The following is a 25,733-nucleotide window of genomic DNA, read 5'->3' as shown; positions in this document are numbered from 1 at the left end:
TAAATAAATCTTTAAAAAAGAAAAAGGGAACAAATGGAGGGGCTGGTGATATAGCTTTAAAAAAATTTTTTTTAAAGTTTAAAGACAAAACTAATAGCAAGACAGACTATTAAATTATATTCAAATTTATTGATCTGTTTTATTCACATTCAGCCTTTACTAAGCAATCCCTTCTAATATAATGTGGCCTTTCTTCACAGATATTAAACACTTTGTGATTCAAGCTCAGATCTAATGATGCTACTTTTCATTCAAAAGGTTTATTTCATTTCTGTTCTTTTTTTATTTTTTTCTAATTATATATGTACATTATATAGAATAAGCACTCAAGGAACTTAGCCCAGATCTTCAGTTAGCATGATGATAAGTGAAGATGTCCCAGCAATTAATGTCTTCATTAATGTACAGCTACATAATTAGATCAATGAATCCAGAGAAGCATGAATGAGATTAATAAAATAACAACTGAGCCTCATGAAAATGCCCTCAACTGCCACTAAGGTCCAGTCCCAAAAGAAATACAGAAAAACAAAAATAATCTGTGGTGTGTGTGAAGGGAACCTAACAGGAATTCCAACAAATTCAATCTAACTTTAGGAATCAAATTTAATACTGTAAAGAAAACAAAACAATTTACAGCAGCATCCTCAGATTCAACTAACATGTTTTTAATGAATATTTATCATTCACGAAAACTGTAAAATGTAGTATGATCAAAAAACATGAATAAGCATGGTTCTAACCCATAAACTCAGTGGTATAACACACTTAATATATAACTATATCCCAAACCTTTTTTTTTAATAAGTCTAAAATTACATTTTAATTTCCTAGTTCTAACAAGTTATGCTGTAATAAACAAAAAACCACCAAATGAACCCCAGAAATTTCTCCTATTTCTTTCAGAAGACAAATCAGTACAGAAATACCAAAAAAGAAAAAAAAAAAAAAAAGAAAGAGAGAGAAAACAAGAGAGAGAGAGCGCGCATCAGAAATCCTAGACTTCAGTCTCCTGCTACTACTAAATTGTTTTAACATCAAAAAGCAAGTCATTCATTTATTTGAACCGTTGTGTCTTCCTGTTAAATAATGCAGCTAATTAACAGCACCTTTAAAGGTCCTTTAAATTCAAAGAATCTTACTGAAAATGCAAGAAAGAGGAGGAAGAAGAATCAACAAGTGTTCACTGAAAAAGCCTAAAAACAAAAAATGAAAAAGGAGACAATAAAAAAAAATGAAGCAGTCTTCTCAAGGACCTACAATAATGAACACTGGCCTGGGAAGACCAGGTTTCAAATAAAATACAAAAGAACATTGCATAGCCTACAAAATAGTTTGCATTTAGTATTCTAAGAAGAAAGCTAAGATTAATCATTTCTAAAAATATGCTATACTAATTGTTAACAAAAACTGTCATATTTCATCACAGAGTAAAATATTGGCCATTATCAATATGGACGTGTTACTAGATTCCAGACACAGTCCTGGAAGCTTTTTTCAATCTTCACAATAACTTGTAAAACAGGGAGCAGACCTTGGGCGTAAACTCACATCCAGTCCCACAACACCCAGAGGAAGCTCCACTCCCGGGGTTCTAATACACCCAGAATCAGAGGTAAGGAGGACACAACATATCTCCCAACACCAGGAGTAACTGGGACCAGCAGGACTACGCCCACACTGGCAAGGGTTCCTTCAGGTCTGAGCAGGTTCTCTGAACAGAGTTTGGACAAGAACCCCACAGCTCGCACCATAACACCCATAGGAAGATCAACTCCCAGGCACTCTAACATGCCCAGGATCGTAGGATCACAGGATCACAGAATCACAGAAAGAGTTGGATTCTGAGGCGCTCTGACAAGACAAGGATCACAGGAAGGGCAGGCTCCAGTCAGATGTAGCATGGGCAGGTAGCACTAGAGATAACCAGATGGCCTGAGGCAAGAGCAAGAACATAAACAATAGAAACCAAGGTTACTTGACATCACCAGAACCCAAGTCTCCGACCAAAGAAAGTCCTGAATACACCATCACATCAGAAAAGCAAGATACAAATCTAAAATCACTTTTCAAGATGATGATAGAGGGCTTTAAGAAGGACATAAATAACTCCCTTAGAGAAATACAGGAGAACACAGGTAAACAGCTAGAAGCTGTTAAAGAGGAAACACAAAAATCACATAAAGAATTAGTGGAAAATACAATTAAACAGGTGAAAAAAAAGAAACAAAATTACCCAGGATCTAAAAATTGAAATAGAAACAATAAAGAAATCACAAAGAAAGACAGCCCTGGAATTAGAAAACCTAGGAAAGAGATCAAGAGTCATAGATGCAAGCATCAACAACAAAATACAAGAGACAGAAAAGAGAACCTCAGGTGCAGAAGATACCATAGAAAACATTGACAAAAGGAATGCAAATGCAAAGTCAAAGAAAATGCAAAAAGCTCCTAACCCAAAACATCCAGGAAATCCAGGACACAATGAGAAGACCTAAGGATAATAGGTATAAGAGAGAGAAGATTCCCAACTTAAAGGGCCAGTAAATATCTTCAAAAAATTATAGAAGAAAACTTCCCTAACCTAAAGAAAGAGATGTCCATAAACATACAAGAACCATACAGAACTCCAAATAGACTGGAACAAAAAAGAAATGTCTCCCGTCACATAATAATCAAAACACCAAATGCACTAAACAAAGAAAGAATATTAAAAGCAATAAGGAAAAAAGGTCAAGTGACATATAAAGGCAGGCCTATCAGAATTACACCACACTTCTCACCAGAGATTATGAAAGCCAGAAAATCCTGGGCAGATGGCATACAGACCCAAAGAGAACAGAAATGCCATCCCAGGCTACACCCAGCAAAACTTTCAATTACCAACGGAGAAACCAAGGTATTCCATGACAAAACGAAATTTATACAGTATTTTTCCAAAAACACAGCCCTACAAAGGATAATAGCTGGAAAACACCAACACACAGAGGGAAACTACACCCTAGAAAAAGCAAGAAAGTAATCTCTCAACAAACCCAAAAGAAGATAGCCAAACAAACATAATTGCATCTCTAACAACAAAAATAACAGGACGTAACAATCACTTTTCCATAATATCTCTTAATGTTAATGGACTCAATTCTCCAATAAAAAGACATACACTAAGAGACTACATAAACAGGACCCAGCATTTTGCTGCATACAGGAAACACACCTCAGTGACAGAGATAGACACTACTTCAGAGTAAAAGGCTGGAAAACAATTTTACAAGCAAATGATCCCAAGAAACGGGCTGGAGTAGCCATTCTAATATCGAATAAAATGAACATTCAACCAAAAGTTATCAAAAAAACATAAGGAAGGACACTTCATACTGGTCAAAGGAAAAATCCACCAAGATGAACTCTCAATTCTGAATATCTATGGTCCAAATGCAAGGGCACCCACACTCATAAAAGAAACTTTACTCATATCTCACCCCACAGAATGGTGGGAGACATCAACATCCCATTCTCAGCAAATGGAAAGATCATGGAAACAAACTAAACAGAAGTTATGAAACAAATGGATCTAACAGATATCTATAGAACATTTCATTTTAAAGCAAAAGAATATACATTCTTCTCAGCACTTCATGGTACCGTCTCCAAAATTGACCATATAGCTGGTCACAAAACAGGCCTCAACATATACAAGACTGAAAGCATTCCATGCATTCTATCAGATCACCATGGACTAAGGCTGCACTTCAATAACAACAAAAAACAACAGAAGCCCACATACACATAGAAGCTGAACAACACCCTACTCAATGATAACTTGGTCAAGGAAAAAATAATGAAATTAAGAAGTTTTCAAATGTAATGAAAATGAAACTGTAATATCCAAAAATGAATTCAAGACCACCCAGTACCTTCCCCCTTTGAAAAGGACTTTCCAAACTGTACTAGCAGGCCAAGTGGAGAGCCAGATAAGGAAGCTGGCTGACTAAACAAATGTAAAAACATAAGTTTTAACGGTCAAAATGGCTGAGCTGCCAAAACAATATTAGCTGTTCTCAGAGAAATAACCATAACAAGATTAGCAATTCTCCTGCCCACCACCCAACACTGAATTCTGACAAAGACCACAAACCACCCTGACCTTGTTTCGAGAATCCCCCTGATATTGATAGCTGTGACATTAATAGCTGACCCATAAGTTCAAACTGTACTATTACTTTGCTGACCAAATCATAATAACCCATCATGGGGGCAAGCAAAGTGAGGAACGAGGCCAAAGGGTTACTTAGTCACTATACATACCAACCAATGCCTGAAAGGGTTACTTGCTACACCAATGAAAACCCTGTGGCTCAAATCTGCCCCTTACAAAGATACAGAAAGCATGTTCTTTCTTTGTTCTGAGTCTCTCCTCTAGCCTGAGTGCTGAGAGGGGAGTCCCCAACACATTGGAATAATAAAAATACTCATGTATTTTACAGCGATGGAGGCCTCTCTGGGAGTAAGGGTCTTTTGAAGAACTCCAACATCTCTACCTCACACCAGCCAGAATGGCTAAGACCAAAAACTCGGCTGACAGCAGATGCAGGCGAGGATGTGGAGAAAGAGGAACACTCCTTCATTGCTGGTGGGATTGCAAGCTAGTACAACCACTCTGGAAATCAGTTTGGAGATTCCTCAGAAAATTGGACACAGTACTACCTGAGGACCCAGCTATAACACTCCTGGGCATATACCCAAAAGATGGTCCACTGTATAACAAGTATACATGCTCCACAATATTCATAGCAGCCTTATTAATAATAGCCAAAAGCTGGAAGGAACCCATATGTCATTCAACAGAGGAATGGATACAGAATATATAGTACATTTACACAATGGAGTACTACTCAGCAATTTAAAACAATGAATTCATGAAATTCTTAGGCAAATGGATATAACTAGAAAATACATCCTGAGGCAACCCAATCACAAAAGTATACCCTCAAGGTATACACTCACTGATAAGTGGATATTAGCCTAGAAGCTCAGAATATTCAAGATAAAATTCACAGACCCCATGAAGCTTAAGAAGGAAGGCCAAAGTGTGGATACTTCACACCTTCTTCGAAGAGGAAACAACATACCCATGGCAGGAGATACAGAAACCAAGTGTGGAGCAGAGACTGAAGGGAAGACCATCTAGAGACTGCCACACCTAGAACCCACCCCATATACAGCTACCAAACCCAGAACCTATTGTGGATGCAAACAAGTGCTTGCTGGCAGGATACAGTGATACAGGTGTCTCCTGAGAGGGTCTGCCAGTGCCTGACAAAGAGAAAGATGGATGCTCTCAGCCAACCATTAGACTGAGCACAAGGTCCCCATCCCTGAATGGAGGAGCTAGAGAAAGGACTGAAGGGGTTGAAGGTGTTTGCAGCCCCATAGAGGAACAACAATATGAACCAACTAGTACTCCCAGAGCTCCCAGGGACTAAATCACCAATCAAAGTAAAACATGGAGGGATCCATGGCTCCAGCTGCATATGTAGCAGAGGATGGACTTGTTGGACGTCAATGGGAGGAGCGGCCCTTGGTCCTGTGAAGGCTGGACGCCCCAGTGTAGGGAAATACTAGGACAGAAAAGTGGGAGTGGCTGGGTTGGTGAGCAGGTTGAGGAGGGATGGGATAGGGGGTTTTCATAGGGGAAAGAAGAAAGGGGGATGTCTTAGTCAGGGTTTCTATTCCAGCACAAACATCATGACCAAGAAGCAGTTGGGGAGGAAAGGGTTTATTCAGCTTACACTTCCATACTGCTGTTCATCACCAAAGGAAGTCAGGACTGGAACTCAAGCAAGTCAGAAAGCAGTAGCTGATGCAGAGGCCATGGAGGGATGTTCTTTACTGGCTTGCTTCCCCTGGCTTGCTCAGCCTGCTCTCTTATAAACCCAAGACTACCAGTCCAGAGATGGCAGGACCCACAAGGAGACCTCCCCACTTGATTACTAATTGAGAAAATGCCTTACAGCTGGATCTCGTGGAGGCATTTCCCCAACTGAAGCTCCTTTCTCTGTGATAACTCCAGCCTGTGTCAAGTTGACAGAAAACAAGCCAGTACAGGGGATAACATTTAAATGTAAATAAAGAAAATATCTAATAAAAAAAGAAAAAAAGAATTCAAAGATTGCATATGTTTTATAAATAGCTTGCTATATATAAATTCAAGTCATTCTATTAGAAACTCTGAAATACAAGAATTGTATGATTTTATTACTGTATATTAACTATACAAATTAATGGGTTTTATTATGACATTTTCTGTGATGTATATAACATATTTTAATCTTATTTATCCGGTTCATTACTAGAAATTCAGAAATGCCTATGAGTCTACAAAAAAATATAGAGATACCTTTAGTAACTGGAAGTATACAGGTTTTTGATGGGAGACCTGTCCCCCCGTCCTTCCAGTATGGATTCAATTCTCTTTCGAGCAGTTTGGACTATAACAAAACATTTTGAAAGGTTAGAGTGTAGAAGTCAACCCAGCATAAAAATAATCACTAAATTTGAAGTGGCTGTCAGATATACAAGCTTAGACAAAGCAGTGACAATTCTTTCTTAAGCCATGTTACATAAGTTGCAGTAATAATGTCGAGTTTATGTTCACGTGTTTTTATCAAATACCTCCCATGTCTCACAACTCTCAAGTCTAAATCAGGAGAGTATTTTACAAAACCTAGACAAGACAGTCTCAAACTCATGTCCTCTGATGCTCTATATGGCCAGCAGCTTTATTACAAACCAAGATAACTACCATATTTACATTTACAATTAGATTGGGAGGGAAAAAAGAGAGATAAAGAACAATACTGATGACATGATCCTCAAAACCACTTGGCCATATTTTCCACTTGCTAAACTATATTACTTTGAAAGTATATTATAAAGACAATCTAAAAAGCCACAAGCTATAATACTTCTATACTTTATGGGTTCCCGTTTTCACATCTTTGATTTAAATCCAACCTGTTTTTGTCTTTTAAGGATTTTACACTGTTTTCTTGCCATTAAAGAGAAACAATAACATCAACACACTTGTTCCATATTTCCTATAGAGCTCTATGTGTCTTGAAAGCACTCCTATGATAACTACTTTGAAAACACACAGAACGCTCAGTTGATTGTTCAATACATGACAGTCACACAGCACACAATTGTTCAACTACGTTCACCTAAATTTACACATCTATTATACGTCTTATGAAAAGTGTATTTTATATGCCTGTGCCCAGGTATGAATATGTGAATATGTGTGCAGGTGCCTGCCCAAACCAGAAGTATTGGCTTTCCTGAAGTTGAGTAACAGGTAGCCATAAACCACACATACTGAATTGAATCTGGGTACTCTGAACCACTGAGCCATCTCTATAGCCTGAATCTGAATATACTTTTATACAAATTACAAACTTATTTTTATTTTATTTATATTTTGTAAGTATCATCTGCCTGCATGCCTATCTGAGTGCCACATGTATGTAGTTCCCACAGTGGCCAAAGGAAGACATCAAAACCCTTGGAACTGAAGTTATAGATGCAGCCAGCTGCCACTTGCCTAGTGCTGAAAGCTCAATTTGGGTCCTCTGGGAACAACAGTATTCTTGACTGCTAAACTGTCTCTTAACCCCTAGTATACTATTTTTTTTATGTTAATTGTTTTTATTACATATTTTCTTCATTTACATTTCAAATGCTATCCCCTTTCCTAGTTTCCTCTCCATAAGTCCCCTATACCCACTCTCTGCCCTGCTCCCCAACCCACCCACTCCTGCTTCCTGGCCCTGGCATTCCCCTGTACTGGGGCATATAATCTTCGCAAGACTAAGGGCCTCTTCTACCATTAATGGCAAACTAGGCCATGCTCTGCTACATATGCAACTAGAGACAAGCTCTGGGAGGTACTGGTTAGTTCATATTGTTGTTCTGCCTATAGGGTTGCAGACCCCTTTAGCTCCTTGGGTACTTTCTCTAGCTCCTTCATTGGGAGCCCTGTGTTCCATCCAATAGATGACTGTGAGCATCCACTTCTGTATTTGCCAGGCACTGGCATAGCCTCACAAGAGATAGTTATATCAGGGTCCTGTCAGCAAAATCTTGCTGGCAACTGCAATAGTGTCTGGGTTTGGTGGTTGTTAATGGGATGGATCCCTGGATGGGGCAGTCTCTGGATAGTCCTTCCTTCTGTCTCAGCTCTAAACTTTGTCTCTGTAACACCCTCCATGGGTATTTTGTTCCTCACTCTAAGAAGAAACGAAGTATCCCCACTTTGGTCTACCTTCTTCTTGAGTTTCGTGTGTTTTGGTCTTCCTTGTTCTTGAATTTCGTGTGTTTCGCAAATTATATCTTGGTATTCTTAAGTTTCTTGGGCTAATATCCACTTATCAGTGAGTGCATATCATGTGTGTTCTTTTGTGACTGGGTTACCTCACTCAGAATGATATCCTCCAGATGCCTAAGAATTTCATAAATTCATTGTTTTCAATAGTTGAGTAATACTCCATTGTGTAAATGTACCACATTTCCGTTATAACCCCTAGTATTCTATTAAACAGTTTCCCACAAGAAATTTATTTTTAAAAATTTGTTTTGGACTGGAGAGGGCTCAGAGGTTAAGAGCACTGACTGCTCTTCTGGAGGTCCTGAGTTCAAATCCCAGCAACCACATGGTGGCTCACAACCATCTGTAATGAGATCTGATGCCCTCTCCTGGTGTGTCTGAAGTCAGCTACAGTGTACTTACATATAATAAATAAATAAATCTTAAAAAAATAAATAAATAAAAAATTGTTTCACAATTCTTAGTTCTGATTGTTGTCAAACACCACTAAAAATACTGTTTTACAAATAAACTGGCATTACAAATAATGTATTTACATAAATAAAATACATAAAACAACTTACTAGTTTATTTAAGGTAAATTCAAAAAGTAAAACAATGAAACTATTTTCTTACCTGCTCTAACACTTGGGTTTTCTCCCGCTCTATTTGTCTTAGAGTTTCCTTTTCAGCTTTGAGTGATGATGAGGACACAGTTTTAATGGACATAAAATCAATAGTCATCCACTCATCACGCTGTTTAAAAGAAAGAAGCCATTGCAATCATCACTTAAGAGTTTTATAAGATTAGAGACTGCATATACCGTCAGGAGTAAATACTACATGGCTAGCCACTCACAACAAGTTTCTCATTTTTGCTGCACCTTAGTCTCTCCCTTACAAAAGTGTGACAAAGTACTCACCTTCCAAGTTTGTTTTAAGGAGTAAACAAAATAAAAAGTATAAAAAGCAGCCAACATAGATTCTAGTGCACACAATCTAACATTTACCTCTCTCCCTTCATCTGTGGCTAAGTGGGTAAATTATATTCTTTCTTAAGTATATGAACCAGAACTCAAAATGTACTTACTATTCAATTGCAAGCACTGATAAGCAAATTATTACATAAGGGGAAGAGAAAGAAAAGAACTGAACTAGGCACACATAGGAGGTTCAGAATAGTGTTAGGTAAACCAGGAAAATGCCAACAACCATAGCTGGGAGAATTCTGAATGGCTGCAGCAAAAATGAGATCCATTTTCGGTAGCAGGAGGCCAGTCTGAACATCAGCAATTAGCATATCTGTGGAAAGGATTCATAAACTACTGCTAAAGTGTAACTCTTCTCTTGAAGAAGTTGCAATCATCAGTTTAACATCCATCTGTTCTTAGAAGCTGTCATTTGTCTCTGAAATCAGGCTGGTGCTCACCTGAATATCGTGGCTGTCACATTCTTCTTCTGTCCTTTTGTCTTTCACTTTCCAGGTCTTTTCTTTGTCAGATATCTGGGAGGGAGCAGCCTCAACCCACTCATCTTCAGAGCTCTAACAACATTTAGCATATATGTGACCTTCACAAATTCTCATACTTATGCAAAAGACCTACAAAATACTTTCTAGTATACAGTTAGGAAACTTGGAGGCTAATGAGATCATATGAGCAAACACAAAACGAAACCCAGTGAGAAAAAAAATATTGCACATGTATATGTGCATGTTATGTGTGTGGTGCTTGTGAATGGTGAATGTGTATGTGTGTGAGAATGCACATGCCCATAATCATGTATTTAGAGGCCAGTAGAAGACATTCAATCACTCTGCTCTACTATTCCTCACTTTATTCCCTTGTAAGAGTCTCTAATTAAACTTGGGCTTGACAGCCAGCAAGCTGCAGAAAACCTCTGCTTTCACATTGTTCTTGGGTTATTGGTTTGCGCACCCAGGCCCAGCTGTTTACATAGGTGCAAGTGGTAGAGACTCAGGCTCTCAGGCTTGTTGTATGTTCTACTATTCAAATATTCTAAATATTTTTTTAAGATTTACTTGTGTTTGTGTGTGTGTGTATATAATGTATGTGTGTGGATGGTGTGTATATGGTGTGGTGTGATGTGTGTGTGTGGTGTGTATATGGTGTGGTGTGATGTGTGTGTGTGTGGTGTGTATATGATGTGGTGTGATGTGTGTGTGGTGTGTATATGGTGTGTGTGTGTGGGTGTATATGGTGTTGTATAATGTTTGTGTGTGTGTGTGTGTGTGTGTGTGTGTATGTGTGGTGTGGAGGTGTGTGTATGTGGGGGGGGTGTATATGGTGTGCTGTGTGTGTGTGTGTGTGTGTATGTGTGTGTGTATGTAGAATACATTGTTTAGATTTCCTGGAGCTGGAGTTATGGTTAGCTGCTGTGAGCAATCCAATTTGTGAGCTAAGAACCAGTGGGCCCCAGGCCTCTGAAAGAGCAGGGAATGTTTGTCACTCCTGAGCTACCTATTTACTCCTTTAAGATACAAGTATGTTCTGCCATATCAACTGTCAACTGTTTCCCAAGGCAACATAGATGCTACTGATTCATTCATTCATAATTTGGATTTAAACAACAAAACTCATTTATACTCACATACCTTTTTTTTTCTTTTTTTTTTCTTTTTTTTTACAAATAATCATTATATATGTATTTCTAGCTTAACTCAAGTTTACAATGTCAAGGCAATTTAGTGCTTCTATCAAAATTCTTGATGTCATGCACTAAACTGGGAATTTATAGACTGAAACTATTAGTACATTCTTTAGAAGATTACCAATTTGCTAAAATAAAGTAAAATAATAAAGAAGTTGGAGTTCTAGATGTTCTTGTCATAGCAGTTCTACAGTGAGGTTTTTTGTTGGTGGTTTTTTTTTTTTTTCTGTCTTACCATATGCTGACCAATCACTTGAACTCATTAGTCTGAGCCACTTGGCACCCCATCACTAACATTCCAACCCAGACAAATGCAAAAACCACCGGCAACTTCATGCCACTAATGAAACCAGAATTAACATTACTGATCCTTAGTTGGTTTAGGTAGTAAGTTCAATTACTGTAGAAGCCACAGTCACTTTTGCCTACTTTGTACCTGTCTTAGTTAGGGTTTTACTGAGGTGAACAGACATCATGACCAAGGCAATTCTTTTTTCTTTTTTTTTTTTTTAAAAGATTTATTCATTTATTTTATGTATATGAGACATTGCTCTCTTCATACACACCAGATGAGGGCATCAGATCCCATTACAGATGGTTATGAGCCACCATGTGGTTGCTGGGAATTGAACTCAGGACCTCTGGAAGAACAGTCAGTGTTCTTAACCAATGAGCCTGAGCCACCTTTCCAGGCCCGAAGGCAATACTTATAAGGGCAACATTTATTTGGTGCTGGCTTACAAGTTCAGAGATTCAGTTCATTATCATCAAGGCATGAATATGACAGCATCCAGGCAAGCATGGTACAGGAGTAACTGAGAGTTCAACATCTTCATCTGAAGGCTGCTAGCAGAATACTCACTTCTAGGCAGCTAGGATGAGGGTCTTAAAGCTCACACCTACTGTGACACACCTATTCTAACAGGGCCACACCTAAGAGTGCCATTCATTTGGGCCACGCATATACAAACCATAACATTATACCCCCGACCCCCATAGGCTTGTTCAAACACATGAGTCTATGGGAGCCATACCGAAACATAGCATAATGCAAAATGCATTTAGTACAACTTCCAAAATCCCCATAGTCTATAGCAGTCTCAACAATGTTAAAAGCCCAAAGTTCGAAGTCTCTTCTAACATTCATCCAATCACTTAACAGTAATCTCCAAAGCAAGACAAGAAAACAACTGGGTAAACACCAAACACTGCATCTCTATGGCTAATGTCAAAGAAGACTTCAGATCTATAATTCCTTTTTACATCTTTGTTGACTACAACAAACTTATTTCTCCCAGGTTGGTTCCAGCCCCTGTAAACAGCTTTCCTCAGCAGGTATCTTACAGCTCTGGCATCTTGAACATCTTGGGGTCTCTAAGTCAACTTTAGTGTTACAGCTTCTTGTTCCAGTGTCTGGGATCCACATATGATCTTCTGGGCTCCTCCAAAGGGCTGACATCACTTCTCCAGCTCTGCCCTCTGTAGCACTCTTAAGCTCACGTTGATCCACTCCACTACCACAGCTGTTCTTGGTGATCATTCCATAGTACTGGCATCTCCAATACACTGGGGTCTTCTGCTGCAACTAGGCTTCACCAATAGTTTCTCATAGGCTCTCTTCAAGGTCCCAAGCCTCAATTCCTTTGCATGGCCCCTTCATTCCTTAGCTGCCAGCTACAACTGGGGCTGCACCTTCACCAATGGTCTTCCATGGCCTCTCATAGTACCAAGTCTCAGCTGTTCTTCATGACCCCTTCGTGCCTTCAAAACCTGTACCACTTGGGTAACTCTTACAGATTATCAAGTACAGCTACAGCACAAGGTACAACCTCGGCTATCTCTGCAACACAGTTTCTTTGTGCTCTCAGAAAATACTTCCCAGATTTCAACTCAGTGATGCTGGTCTCTTCTTTGTTGTTGTTGTTGTTTTTCGAGACAGGGTTTCTCTGTGTAGCCTGGCTGTCCTAGAACTAACTCTGTAGACCAGGCTGGCCTTGATCTCAGAAATGCGCCTGCCTCTGCCTCCCAAGTGCTGGGATTAAAGGCATGTGCCACCACTGCCCGGCTTGCTGGTCTCTTCTTAATCACTGCTAATTTCTTAGCTCCAGGTAACCAGCATCAATTGTCCCAGTAGTCCTGTCTATTATTCACTCTAAAGCCAGAGCAACATGGCTGAAGTTGCCATGTTCTGCTGCTTGCAGGAGCTGGAAAATGGGCCCCTTGTTCTATGATATTATCATTGGCTTCCTGTTTTCCAACTGCTTCACGGCCTAAGCTTGGCTGTCCTGGATCTTGGACTGTAGAGTGACCTTGAACTGGGAGATCTGCAAAACTGTCTCCTGGGATTATAGGTGTGTATCATCATGCCTGGATCTAAATTTAGCTGGGTAGGATTTTGCTCCAAAGTTCCATTCCCCTAATCTGCTTTCTCCTAGAACACAGGATTCAACTCCATTTAATACTGAAACCATGTATTTTATATTTTTCCTCCCTAAGCTTACTATGCTTGTTCAAAATGCTCTCTTCATGAGACTCAACCAGAGAACAGTCTGCTCGTATTTTTGAGACTTCCCTTGTCAATGCAATTAATATAAATCTCTTTACCTTAGCTTCAAGTAGACTCTTCAGACAAGGGCAAAAAGCAGCCACATTCTTCACCAAAATATCACAAAAACAGTCTCTATGCCACATACTGAAATTCTCCCCTGAAACATCTTGAACCAGGTCTGCACAGTTCAAGTTACTCTGAACAACAAAGTCTTCCATATTCCTACTAATATAGTCCATTAAGCCCCATTTAAAGAATTCCACTGCTTTCCAAATCCATAGTCCCAAAATGCACATTCTTCCAAACAAAAGTATGGTCAGGCCTATCACAGGAATACCCCAGTCCCTAGTACCAATTTCTGTATTAGTTAGGGTTTTACTGCTGTGAACAGACATCATGACAAACTTTTATAAGGACTACATTTATTTGGGGCTGGCTTACAGGTTCAGAGGTTCAGTCCATTCTCATCAAGGTGTGAACATGGTAGTATCCAGGCAATCATGGTACAGGAGGAGCTGAGAGTTCTACATCTTCATCTGAAGGATGCTAGCAGAATACTCATTTCCAGGCAGCTAGGACGAGGGTCTTAAAGCCCACACCCACTGTGACACACCTATTCCAACAGGGTCACACCTTCTAATAGTGGCGAGCATATACAAACCATAATTGTACCTCCCATTATTTCTCTTTGCACCCTCCTGGAGTTTCATAGGAGTTAACATTTCGTATACTCTAAACAAATTCTCTCTTCTCTTACCTTAGGAAATGTAAGGTAACTTTGGCTTCCTACTTATTCCCCACACACACACTTCCTGGCAAAATTATTTATAGTTGTGCTTGGTCTAACCTCCTATCAACTCCTCCTGCTGAAGGCAGGTCCTTCTACAAGCATCTGATCTCACTCTCCTTCTGATTTGCTTCAAAGAAAGGGCCCTTGAGGCCTAGAGATTCATATGCTGAAGGATTTCATATCCAAACCTTTTTTTTTTTTTTTGAGGCGGGGGGGCGGGCAACAGTTCCTGGCCTTATGTATCCCTGTAGTAGCAATTCATCTTCCTACTCCTTTTTCTAAGACAAAAATTACTAGAAAAGTAAAAGCCCAAACATTTATCTAAACTTTTAATTATCATCCACACTAATCTAGCAACAACTCTTCAAAATTCATCAACCTCAGGAAGGCATTCCAGTTTTTGTCTCCAGAACCTCACTTCTGTTGATGACTCATGTTCAGCGTTTTCAAAATATCCTCCATTCTAACCCTCAATGTTTATTCTACATTTCCTTCATGTACTCTGCCATCTTTGCTCCATTTTAAAATACTCATGCAGAGGAAACTCTTCTCATTATTGCATGTTATATTTGCTACATCCTCCTTTGGGACCATTATATTCATCGTTATGCTTTTGAGTAGGTTTTTTTTCCTGGTCCAACTAAAGCTTCAGTGACTGAATCACCATCTTGAATATTATGCTAAATTCAAGAACACATAATCCTATCATCTTCCACAAAGCCTGTTTCTTCTGCTGAATGTCTAAAGTGAGTTACCTGGCATCATCAAATCAGAAATCAGAGGATCATCTTACTCATCCAGTCAAGCTGATATTTAATTCCAAAACACTAGTCAAATATACGATGTAGCAATCACCACATCACCGCCCTGGGAGCCCACCTGAACCCCAAGCCCCCAGCTCCAGTCCTAGCTATAACAAACTCATTCTGAGGCACATATCGACCAAATTTCATTTCAAATTAAGTTACTCTGCAGGAATTACAAGTCAAATCAAAGGGGCTGATGTAAAACTAAGGAGAACTGAAGAGGCATTGTCAGTGTCCACATTTCTAATGAAAAAAAAAAAAAAACAGAATTTGAAAACAACAAATAAAGCAAAATAAATAAAACTAAAAGAATGGTTTTTGTTGTTATTTTCTCCTCCTCCTCCTCCAGGAGTCTTAAATCAGATCTAATTGTGACCTTCACAACTGAATAACCAAGTAATGCTCTAGGAGCCCCATCTTTCCTGCTCCTTTCCCTTTCCCAGTCTCTATCCACCACACATTTGGAGTGCTACAGAGAAACCTATCTTGCTTGGCTTCAAAATCTTGCTTCCTTCCTGCTGTAAGAACCCAGTTTTGTTTGGAGAAGTAATCAATCCTAAACATTTCTAGGCTACCGCTGTCTACACATAGCCCCTTTCTTCTTGAAAATAAGTATAAAAGATATGGCATGCTTTCATTTATTTTGAGTCCCCACAGACTAGAACTGGTACCCAAAACTGTCTTCTTTTTGGCCCAAAAGATAAACAAATAAACAAATTCTACTTTGAAGACTTAGATATTAATTTCTACGAAGAAAACAGAAATACAAAAGAAAAAGACCCCAGTGTTTTAAAACTCTTTTCCCTTATTTTTTAATACAGTTCCTTATAATTGTTCAGCCACTTGATTACAAATGGTTTCTTCTCCTTCCCATGCAGTTTTTCAGTGCAGGCATTCACCTTTCAGTTCTCCTGAGAATTTTATAATCATCACATCTCCACCAACAATGATGACTAAATGATATCCAATTTTCTGGAACCAACTATCTACATAGCCAGTATTCCCCATGGAATTCCAAGTGTGTGTCTTGTTGACATCTTTCTATAAGTAGTAATACTTTAAGGTCTCTTGCCCCATCAATTCCTACACACTTGCCCCTAAAGTCATGGTCCCCAGCCTCAGAGTCCCATCCTGGTGCCCACTTACTGCGGAGCTGTCAGTCGACTCACTCTGTTTCTGACATTTCTGTTTCTTCCTCTTCTTCTTCTTCTCTTTCTTCACTTTTTTTGAATGCTTGTCCTTTTTCTTCTTTTTCTTCTCAGAATGTTCCTAATAATTTTGAACAAGTGTAAAGGGAATTTAACCTTACCTAATTTTAACAGGAAGATACTTTGAATAGGAAGAAAAATCTATGTTCCAAGAGACTTTACATCTTCCATGGAAAAATATGAAAATTGTGACTCTACATATACTTAGAAAAATATAAAATTCTCCAAGAAACCTTAATATACTTTCTATAAAATAAGCACTACTAATTAATGAAGTAGCTCAGATTTCTTACAAGGAAAATATATGAGGAAAGTTTTAATTACATTATTTGTATATGTCCAATATTATCAAATAAATACAGTTATATACATAAAACCAGTTATTAATACATATTAAGCATTTAGAAATTCCTAAGTAACAGAGTTTTAATATTCTCAATTTAATATCAACAAATAGTGAGTAGATGATGGGCACATAACCTCAACTAAATCTTTGTAAGTGTACACAGACCAAAACATAGTGTACTCTATAAATGTAAATTAACATTTGTTAATTAAAAAAAAAAAAAACTGTACCAGTGTGAGGCACATGCCAGAAGGCAAGCTGCTCAAAAATTATAAAAATAGAAAAGAAGGCTTGATGGGGAAAAAAAGATATAAATTGTAAAACATTGTCCTTTCAGATTTAGAAGTGTCCGAAAAATAGACCACAGATTTATAACTAAATCTACAAGGCAACACAAATAACAAAAGCTTTTCATATTATGGTGAACCTCTCTGGTCAAGATACACATTTTGTTGATAGAAGAGATAAACTTCAATAATGACAACGATCTTATAGTAAAGATGTTACTGACAATTTGAGTTCAATCCCCAGAATGCATAAGGTAGAAAAGAACTTAGGCAACTTGTCCTCTGACCTTAACATATATAACATCATGCATACAGTCACATAGACAGACAGACGTGCATGTGCGCGCATTATCACACACACTCTCTCTCTCTCTCACACACACACACACACACACACACACACACACACACACGAAAACTAAAGAAAAAAATTGTTCCAAATATTACTTGAATAGTATTTTGGTTTTTTTTTTTTTTTTTTTTTTCAAGACATAAGCCATGCCTTTAATCCCAGCACTTGGAAGGTAGAGAGACAGGCAGATCTTTGTGTGTTTGCAGCCTGTCTCCTCTACATAACAAGTGCCAGACCAGCTAGGGCTACATAGATACCCTTCCTCAAACTACCAAAATGAACAAAATCAATCCTATCTTTACATTTCGGCACATCCTTTAACATTCACCTGTGAGAACTGTTCAATTCGCTCATGCACATCAGGAAGCATCCATGTGTCCTCATCCCGAAGTCGCTTACGTTCTTCACCCCTTTGTTCTTTCTCAAAATTATGTTTGGCCTACAACAATAAAATGCAAAAAGACAAACTGACAATTGATACAACTGCTTTTCAACTATAAAAACAAAACTGGTAGCACTTTCATGTATGATTCCTAAGTCAGTAAATGGCCTATTGTTACCAAAAAGTTTGCTTCTACTACTATAGAAACAACTTGAAAAAAAAAAAAAAAGTAAAATAATTAAAGGGCAGAAAGTCAGTGTCCAAATTAACAAAATCAGAAATGAAAAGGGAGACATAACAACTAAAACTGAAGAAATTCAAATAAAATCATCAGAGTCTACAAAAGCCTACTCTCAACAAAACTAGAAAATGTAAATGAAATGGATGATTTTCTAGACAGATACCAAGTACCAAAGTCAAGTCAGGACCAGATAAACAATCTAAACAAACCTTCAAGAAGACCTAATACCAATACTTCTCAAAGTCTTCCACAAAATAGAAACAGAAAGACTACTACCTGATTCACTCTATGAAGCCACAGTTACTCTGATACCTAAGCCACACAAAAATCCAACAAAGAGAACTTCAGATCAATTTCGCTTATAAATATTGAGGCAAAAATACTCAATAAAATTATTGCAAACAAAATCCAAGAACACATCAAAATGATCACTCACCACAATCAAGTAGGCTTCATCCCAGAGATGCAGGGATGATTCAATATAAGAAAATCTATCAACATAATCTACTAATAGAAACAAACTCAAAGGAAATAAGAAATCACTTGATCATCTCATTAGATACTTAGAAAACATCTGACAAAATAAAGCACCACTTCATGTTAAAAGTCTTTGGAAGAACAGGAATTCAAGACACATACCTAAACATAACAAAAGCAATATATAACAAACTAACAGTCAATATCAAATTAAATGGAGAGAAATTTGAAGTAATCCCATTAAAATTAGGGACAAGGCATGGCTGCCCATTCTCTCCCTATTTATTCAACATAGTACTTGAAGTTCTAACTAGAACAATTAGATAACAAAAGGAGGTCAAAAGGATACAAATCAGAAAGGAAGAAATCAAAGTTTCACTATTTGCAGATGATACAATAATACACATAAGGGACCCCAAAAATTCTACAGATAAACCTGATAAACAAATTCAGCAAAGTGGCCGGATATAAAATTAACTCAAACAAATCAGTAGCCTTTCTCTACACAATGAATAAATGGGCTGAGAAAGAAATTAAGAAACAACACCCTTCACAATAGTCACAAATAATATAAACTATCTTCTAGTAACTCAAACCAAGCAAGTGAAAGATCTGTATGACAAGAACTTCAAGTGTCTAAAGAAAGAAATCAAAGACCTCAGAAGAAAGATCTCCCATGCTCATGGATCAGTAGAATTAACATAGTAAAAATGGGCATCTCACCAAAAGCAATCTATAGATTTAATGCATTCCCTATCAAAATTCCAACACAATTCTTCAAAGATATGAAAAGAGTAATTCTCAATTTCATATGGGAAAATAAAAAACCCCAGATAGCGAAAACATTAAAAGAACTCAACAGTAAAAGAACTTCTAAGGAAATCACCACCCCTAACCTCAAGCTGTACTACTGAGCAATACTGATTAAAAAAAAAAATGCATGGTATTGGTATAGAGACAAAGTAGATTGATGGAATAGAATTGAAGACCCAGAAATAAACCCACACACCTATGGTCACTTGATCTTTGACAAAGAAGCCAAAGCCATAAAAGTGAAAAAAGGACAGCATCTTCAACAAATGGTGCTGGTCAGTGTACATGTACAAGAATGCAAATTGATCTATTTTTATCTCCTTGTACAAAGCTCAATTCCAAATGGATCAAGGACCTCCAAATAAAACCAGATATGCTGAGTCTAATAGAAGAGAATGTGGTAAAGAGCCTTGAACACATCAACACAGGGGAAGTTTTCCTAACCAAAACACAAATGGCTCAGGTTCTGAGAGCAACAATTGACAAATGGGACCTCATGAAACTGAAGAGCTTCTGTAAGGAAAAGGATACTGTCAATAGTACAAAATGGCAATCTACAGATTGGGAAAAGATCTTTACCAACCCAACATTCGATAGGGGGTTAATATCCAAAGAACTCTAGAAGTTAGACTCCAGAAAACCAAGTAACCCAATTTAAAAATGGGGTAAAAAAAAAAAGGAGTTACAGAGAAAAAGTTTGGAGCTGTGACGAAAGGATGGACCATCTAGAGACTGCCATATCTGGGGATCCATCCCATAATCAGCTTCCAAACGCTGACACCATTGCACACACTAGCGAGATTTTGCTGAAAGGACTCAGATAGAGCTCTCTCTTGTGAGACTATGCCGGGGCCTAGCAAACACAGAAGTGGATGCTCACAGTCAGCTATTGGATGGATCACAGGGCCCCCAATGGAGGAGCTAGAGAAAATACCCAAGGAGCTAAAGGGATCTGCAACCCTATAGGTGGAACAACATTATGAACTAACCAGTACCCCTGAGCTCTTGACTCTAGCTGCATATGTATCAAAAGATGGCGTAGTCAGCCATCACTGGAAAGAGAGGCCCATTGGACTTGCAAACTTTATATGCCCTAGTACAGGGGAATGCCAGGGCCAAAAAGTGGGAGTGGGTGGGTAGGGGATTGGGGGGGAGGGTATGGGGGACTTTTGGGATAGCATTGGAAATGTAAATGAGGAAAAAACCTAATAAAAATATTTTTAAAAATGGGGTAAAAAGCTAAATAGATTTTTCAACTAAAGAAATGGCTGAGAAGTACCTAAAGGAATGTTCAACTTCCTTAGTCATCAGGAAAATGAAAATCAAAATGACCCTGAGATTCCACCTGACACAAATCAGCATAGCCAAGATAAAAAATGAAGGTGACAGCAGATGCTGGCAAGGATGTGGAGAAAGAGGAACAAACACTCCTCCATTGCTGGTGAGATTGCAAGCTAGTACCACTTTAGAAATTAATCTGATGGTTCCTCAGAAAATTGGAAATAGCTCTACCTGAAGACCCAGCTACACCAATCCTGGGCATATACCCAAAAGATGCTCCAACACTATAACAAGGACATATGTTCCACTATGTTCACAGCAGCCTTATTTATAATAGCCAGAAGCTGGAAACAACCCAGATGTCCCTCAACGGAAGAATAGATACAGAAAATAAGGTACATTAACACAATGGAATACTGCCCAGCTATTAAAATGACAACTACGAACTTTGTAGGCAAATGGATGGAACTAGAAAATATAATCCTGAGTGAGGTAACCAGACCCAAAAGAACATACATGGTATGTACTCATTGGTAAGTGGATACTAACTGAAATACTCAGAATACCCATGATACAACCCACAGATCATATTAAGCTTAACAAGAAGGAAGGGCATAGCGTGTATGCATCAAACCCACTTAGAAGGAGGAACAAAATAATCACGGGAGGCAGAGGAAAGGAGGGTTCTGGGTGGGAAAGGGGCGGGGAAGGAAAGGAGGGGCCAGCGGAGGCAGTACCAGGTATTGGAAGAGACAGGAGATAGGAGAGAAGTCCATAGGCCCAGGAGAAGGAATAGAAATAAGTACCAGTGGGGGTGGGGAACTTGGGGAAGTACTAGAAAGTCCTCAACACCAGGAATTCGAGAGACTCCCAGGACCCAATGGGGATGACATTTGCCAAAATAGCCAACAGTAGGAAGATAGAACCTGAAGAGATCATCTCCAGTAGATAGACATGGCCCCCATGGGAGGGATGGGGCCAACCCCTACCCCATCTAAAAAAATTTAACTCATAATTGTCCCTATCTAAAGGAAATGCCAGGACAAAAATGGAGCAGAGGCTGAAGAAAAGGCCATCCAGAGACCTCCCCACTGTGGGATCCATTCCATCCACAGACACCAACACACTCCCCACCCCCCTTACTATTGCTGAAGCCAAGATGTGTTTGCAGACAGGAGCCTGGTATAGCTCTGAGGGGCTTTGCCAGCACCTGACTAAGAGAGATGCAGATACTCACAGCTAACCATTGAACTGAGCCTGGGGATCCTAATGGAAGAGTTAGGGGTAAAGGAGCTGAAGAGGATTGCAACCCCATAGAAAGAATAACAGTATCAATTTAACCAGAGTTCCCAGGAACTAAACTACCAACCAAAGAGTCCATGGCTCCCCCTACATATGTAGCAGAGGATTATTGCCTCATCTGGCATCAATGGGAGGGGAGGTGCTTGGTGCTGTGGAGGCTTGATACCCTAGAGAAAGTGGATGCTAGAGGACTGAGACAGGAGTGGGTGGTGGAAGGGGAAGTACCCTCTTAGAGGCAAAAGGGAGGAGGAAGGGTGGAAGGATTTGTGAAGAGGAGACTGGGAAGGGGAATAACATTTGAAAGATAAACAAAATGATTAATAAAAGGAAGTTATTAATAGCTTTCCTTTGGGACTACCAATCTTCACTAAATTTGGGTACAAATCACACACAGTATTCAGTACAAGACTAACATATATCCTCTTTTCTCTCTGTCTCAAATAGGATTTGGAATCACTTTAACCTTCATTGTCACTGTGGCTAGTTCTTTAGACTTTCCCAAAAGTTATAAATCTGACCTTTTTCCATGCCTTCAAAATAGACAGTGCCAATACAATTGACTCAGAAAAGTTATCCTCTTAAAAAGAAAGAACCATATGGCTAATTTCTAGTCAGCAGTCAACAATAGTAATACAATGCAAGAAGTTTCTTCTGCTTTCTCATCCATCTGTCAAAATTCCTAAGCTGACTTTGGTCCTTATCAAACTGTATGTAGATTTGTCTAAAATTCTTCACAGCTGACAAAGAGTTTCTTCCAAAAACTGTTTGAAATATCAAACAGACAGTCATTATGATTATTCATTATATCTATTTTGAAATCAGCCAATATTCATGATGCTTTATCTGACCAAGACTAACTGCCCACCCATCCCCTTAAAATGTGACTGAAGGAAGGCATTACTCATTCTTCCTATTTATTTTCTACTCTCTATATGCATTTAAACTTATTTAAAATTCTTTTATCATAAAACAAAAAACCCAAAACATAGTCACGGAACATTCCGTTGTTCAACTACAAATTCATCTTTTTCACTGTCACAATTAATCAGGAATAACTGTCAATAACTGTTCAATAATTTACTTCTTCCGTTTTTATAAACTCCATACATTTCAATGTTAATGAGAATTCTGTTTCCAAAACCTGGGGTCGGGGAGCACATATTCTGAGTCTCTTATGCTAAAACAGTGTTTCAATCAGTAAAGGCTGGCCTAAGCCTGGAGTTGAAAGGAAAACGTGGAGGAAACACCAACGTATTCAAATGTGTCCTACTTCCAATAAGCCGGGGCAATGACTCATGCTTCGAATTAACTGGTAAGAAGAGTCCTCGGATGTGACACTGGACACAGAAACTGAGCAATCCAGGCGGCTGAAATATCAAGAGTGCTTAAAAACTAAGGAAACTGGAAGGAAACCAATCAATCTTTTTGCGGAGAGAAATAGCAAATGGAGCCGGTCCGAGCGTTTAGAAGACAACTGCATTGGAAAAAGACCAAAATCAGACAAGGTGAGATACCGAAGTAACGAGAGAAGTGAGTGGACTATCTCCCAGGATTCTCAAGTCCTACAACTTTTAAATAACATTCCGAAACCGTAAGATTTATAAAACGAAAGTATTTCAAGAACTAAATCTCGGAAAGCGATTACCTAGCATGCAGAAGCCCTTAGTACAACCCCAGTTTTAAAAAGGAAGAAAGAAAATTCTCCAAAGCCGGGATACCTGGCGTAACACCTCGGCCCTGGCATTACGGGTCTGTTCTTTTCGCTCTTCGATACTGCTAGCACTTTCAAATCTTACACTAAACGCCTCCATAGTTGTTGCCGTCGAAAAGCAAGGACGCCGTCGGGAAACCTCGGTTTACGACTGTCGTAATTTAGAAACCGAATCTGCATTTCAAAATAGTAGGGAAGGGGCGTTACTATGCCAACAGAGCAGGCGCAGTTCCGAATGTTTCGCCTGTGAAAGGTTCAGCGGAAACTTGTAGCCTGCTGGAGAGTTGATCTTTCAGATGTACTAGGTTCGCTAAGCGCTGAGTTAATATAAACATGCGTTATTATGAGCCCTGCGATATATTAACTCATTTCTCAATAGGACTCTTAAAACACTCCAGTAAGCTAGAAGTTACTTACTTCCCCCTTCTTGCCTGACTTCCTGTGACTGTGCATCAACCTGAAGGGAACCTGATCAGAAAGTCAGAACGTGGGGGGAAAAGGGAAAAACAAAAATTGCTCTTAAGAATCAGTATAGGGGCTGGAGAGATGACTCAGTGGTTAAGAGCACTGACTGCTCTTCCAGATGTCCTGAGTTCAATTCCCAGGAACCACGTGGTGGCTCACAACCCTCTGTAATGGGATTGAACGCCCTCTTCTGGTGTGTCTGAAAACAGTGACAATGTACTCATATAAGTAAAATAAGTAATTAAAAAAAAAAGTTCAGTATTTTTCTTTGATGGGTGTCTTGAAATATATTTAAAACTGGGGTAGAGAGATGGGTCAGTGATTTAGGTGCTAACTGTTCTTGCAAAGGACCTAAGGCCACATCCAGGAACTCACAGGGATCATCAAAACCATCTCTAGCTCCATTTCCAGGAGATCTCCCTCTTCTGGCCTCCACAGGCATTGCAACTACATGATGACATAACACTCATTAAATAAATAAATAAATAAATAAATAAATAATTCTTAATTATTTGGAGGTCAAGACTTGGTGTTGCACAAGCCTGGGTGCAGGAAGAGTCCTCATCACCCAGAAGAAAGATGCCTTGGTTGTGTGGTTATCTCTCATAAAGAAAAAACAGTGACCTCTGTTGTATTTATTGCATCTTGCATAATTAAGTCTCTGTATCAAAAGACTAGCCCCATCTGTGCTTCATTTGATTCGCCCACTAGGATAGAAACAGGAAAGTTGAAATAAGCCATTTCTATCTCCTTTTGCCCATATCAACTCAGCAAATTTAAGATGACAAACTTGAATGGTTACAACCCCTTTATTTGATTCATTATGTTTGTGAGGCAGCACTCCAGTTTGTGCATCTGAAGCAAGGATAACCAGCCAATTCAGAGTTGATAGGAAGGGCTAATATACCTGCCCACGCATTACCAAAGGCACTCAAAAAGACTTGCCATGAAATATTGAAGGCTAAACGCACTGATGATTTTCGAAAACCTTGCTTCTCCGTAGGGAGAGCTTTGAAATTTCTTTTGTTGTTGTTGTTGTTGTTGTTGTTGTTGTTGTTGTTGAGAAGCAATACTCATGAGTCCTTGTACCAAAAAGAGTCAAAAGAAATAAAAATATCAAGAAACTAATAACCAGATTTTGTTTCTTTCTCTCTTATCTTCTCATCCAAAGATACAATGGTGATGAGAGGACGGACTGATATTGTTATATCTAAGGTAGAGTAGACAGTCATACCCTGGCTAATAGTGAGGAGCAGACTGTATCCACATTCATTCTACAGGGCCTGCTCTGCTCCATCTGTGTAAAGAAAACCACAGGTAAGGCCTAAGCCCTGCTAGACACTAAAATGTCCTCTGTGAGGACAGTCTAGGTGCAGACATGCTGAAATCTGGCCTTCTAGTGAGTCTAGGAATGTGTCATGCATATCAGTTAGCCTTTCACTGTGCTTTTAAAAATTGTCTGAGGATGAAGAGATGGCTCAGTAAAAGTACTACTCATGTGGAGGTCCCACTTTGGGTTTCTGGCACCTACATGACAGGCCCCTGTCATGTGTAACTTCAGTTCCAGTGGGTGAGATGTACTCTTCTGGTCTCTGTGGGTACTGTTTGCATATGGTGTACTTACATAGAGACAAAACACTCATCTACATGAAAGAAAAATCAATTAATCAAAACGTTTTTAATAGATTCATA

At 38.9% G+C, this 25,733-nt stretch overlaps 1 protein-coding gene across 2 annotated transcripts in view; it reads right to left on the bottom strand.

Moving 5' to 3' along the window:
- Cwf19l2 (CWF19-like 2, cell cycle control (S. pombe)) overlaps window positions 1–24,182 on the bottom strand; it is a 75,645-nt gene extending 51,463 nt beyond the window's left edge. The window contains exons 1-6 of one of the 2 annotated variants that reach the window (XM_006509865.2): window positions 23,584–24,182; window positions 17,698–17,808; window positions 16,323–16,445; window positions 9,792–9,905; window positions 8,999–9,118; window positions 6,398–6,488 (exon numbers count right to left, since the gene is read on the bottom strand). In XM_006509865.2, coding sequence (XP_006509928.1) covers window positions 6,398–6,488; window positions 8,999–9,118; window positions 9,792–9,905; window positions 16,323–16,445; window positions 17,698–17,808; window positions 23,584–23,676 — 652 coding nt within the window. In that variant the 5' untranslated portion in view covers window positions 23,677–24,182. The remainder of the gene's footprint in view (window positions 1–6,397; window positions 6,489–8,998; window positions 9,119–9,791; window positions 9,906–16,322; window positions 16,446–17,697; window positions 17,809–23,583) is intronic. The other variant, NM_027545.2, reaches the window with a different exon arrangement.
- Between the last annotated feature and the right edge of the window lie 1,551 nt (window positions 24,183–25,733).

The sequence above is a fragment of the Mus musculus genome, chromosome 9 (assembly GCF_000001635.26).
Source record: "Mus musculus strain C57BL/6J chromosome 9, GRCm38.p6 C57BL/6J".
NCBI lineage: Eukaryota > Metazoa > Chordata > Mammalia > Rodentia > Muridae > Mus > Mus musculus.
Note: the sequence above shows the minus strand (reverse complement) of the source record. Positions and strands in the feature narration are given on the sequence as shown.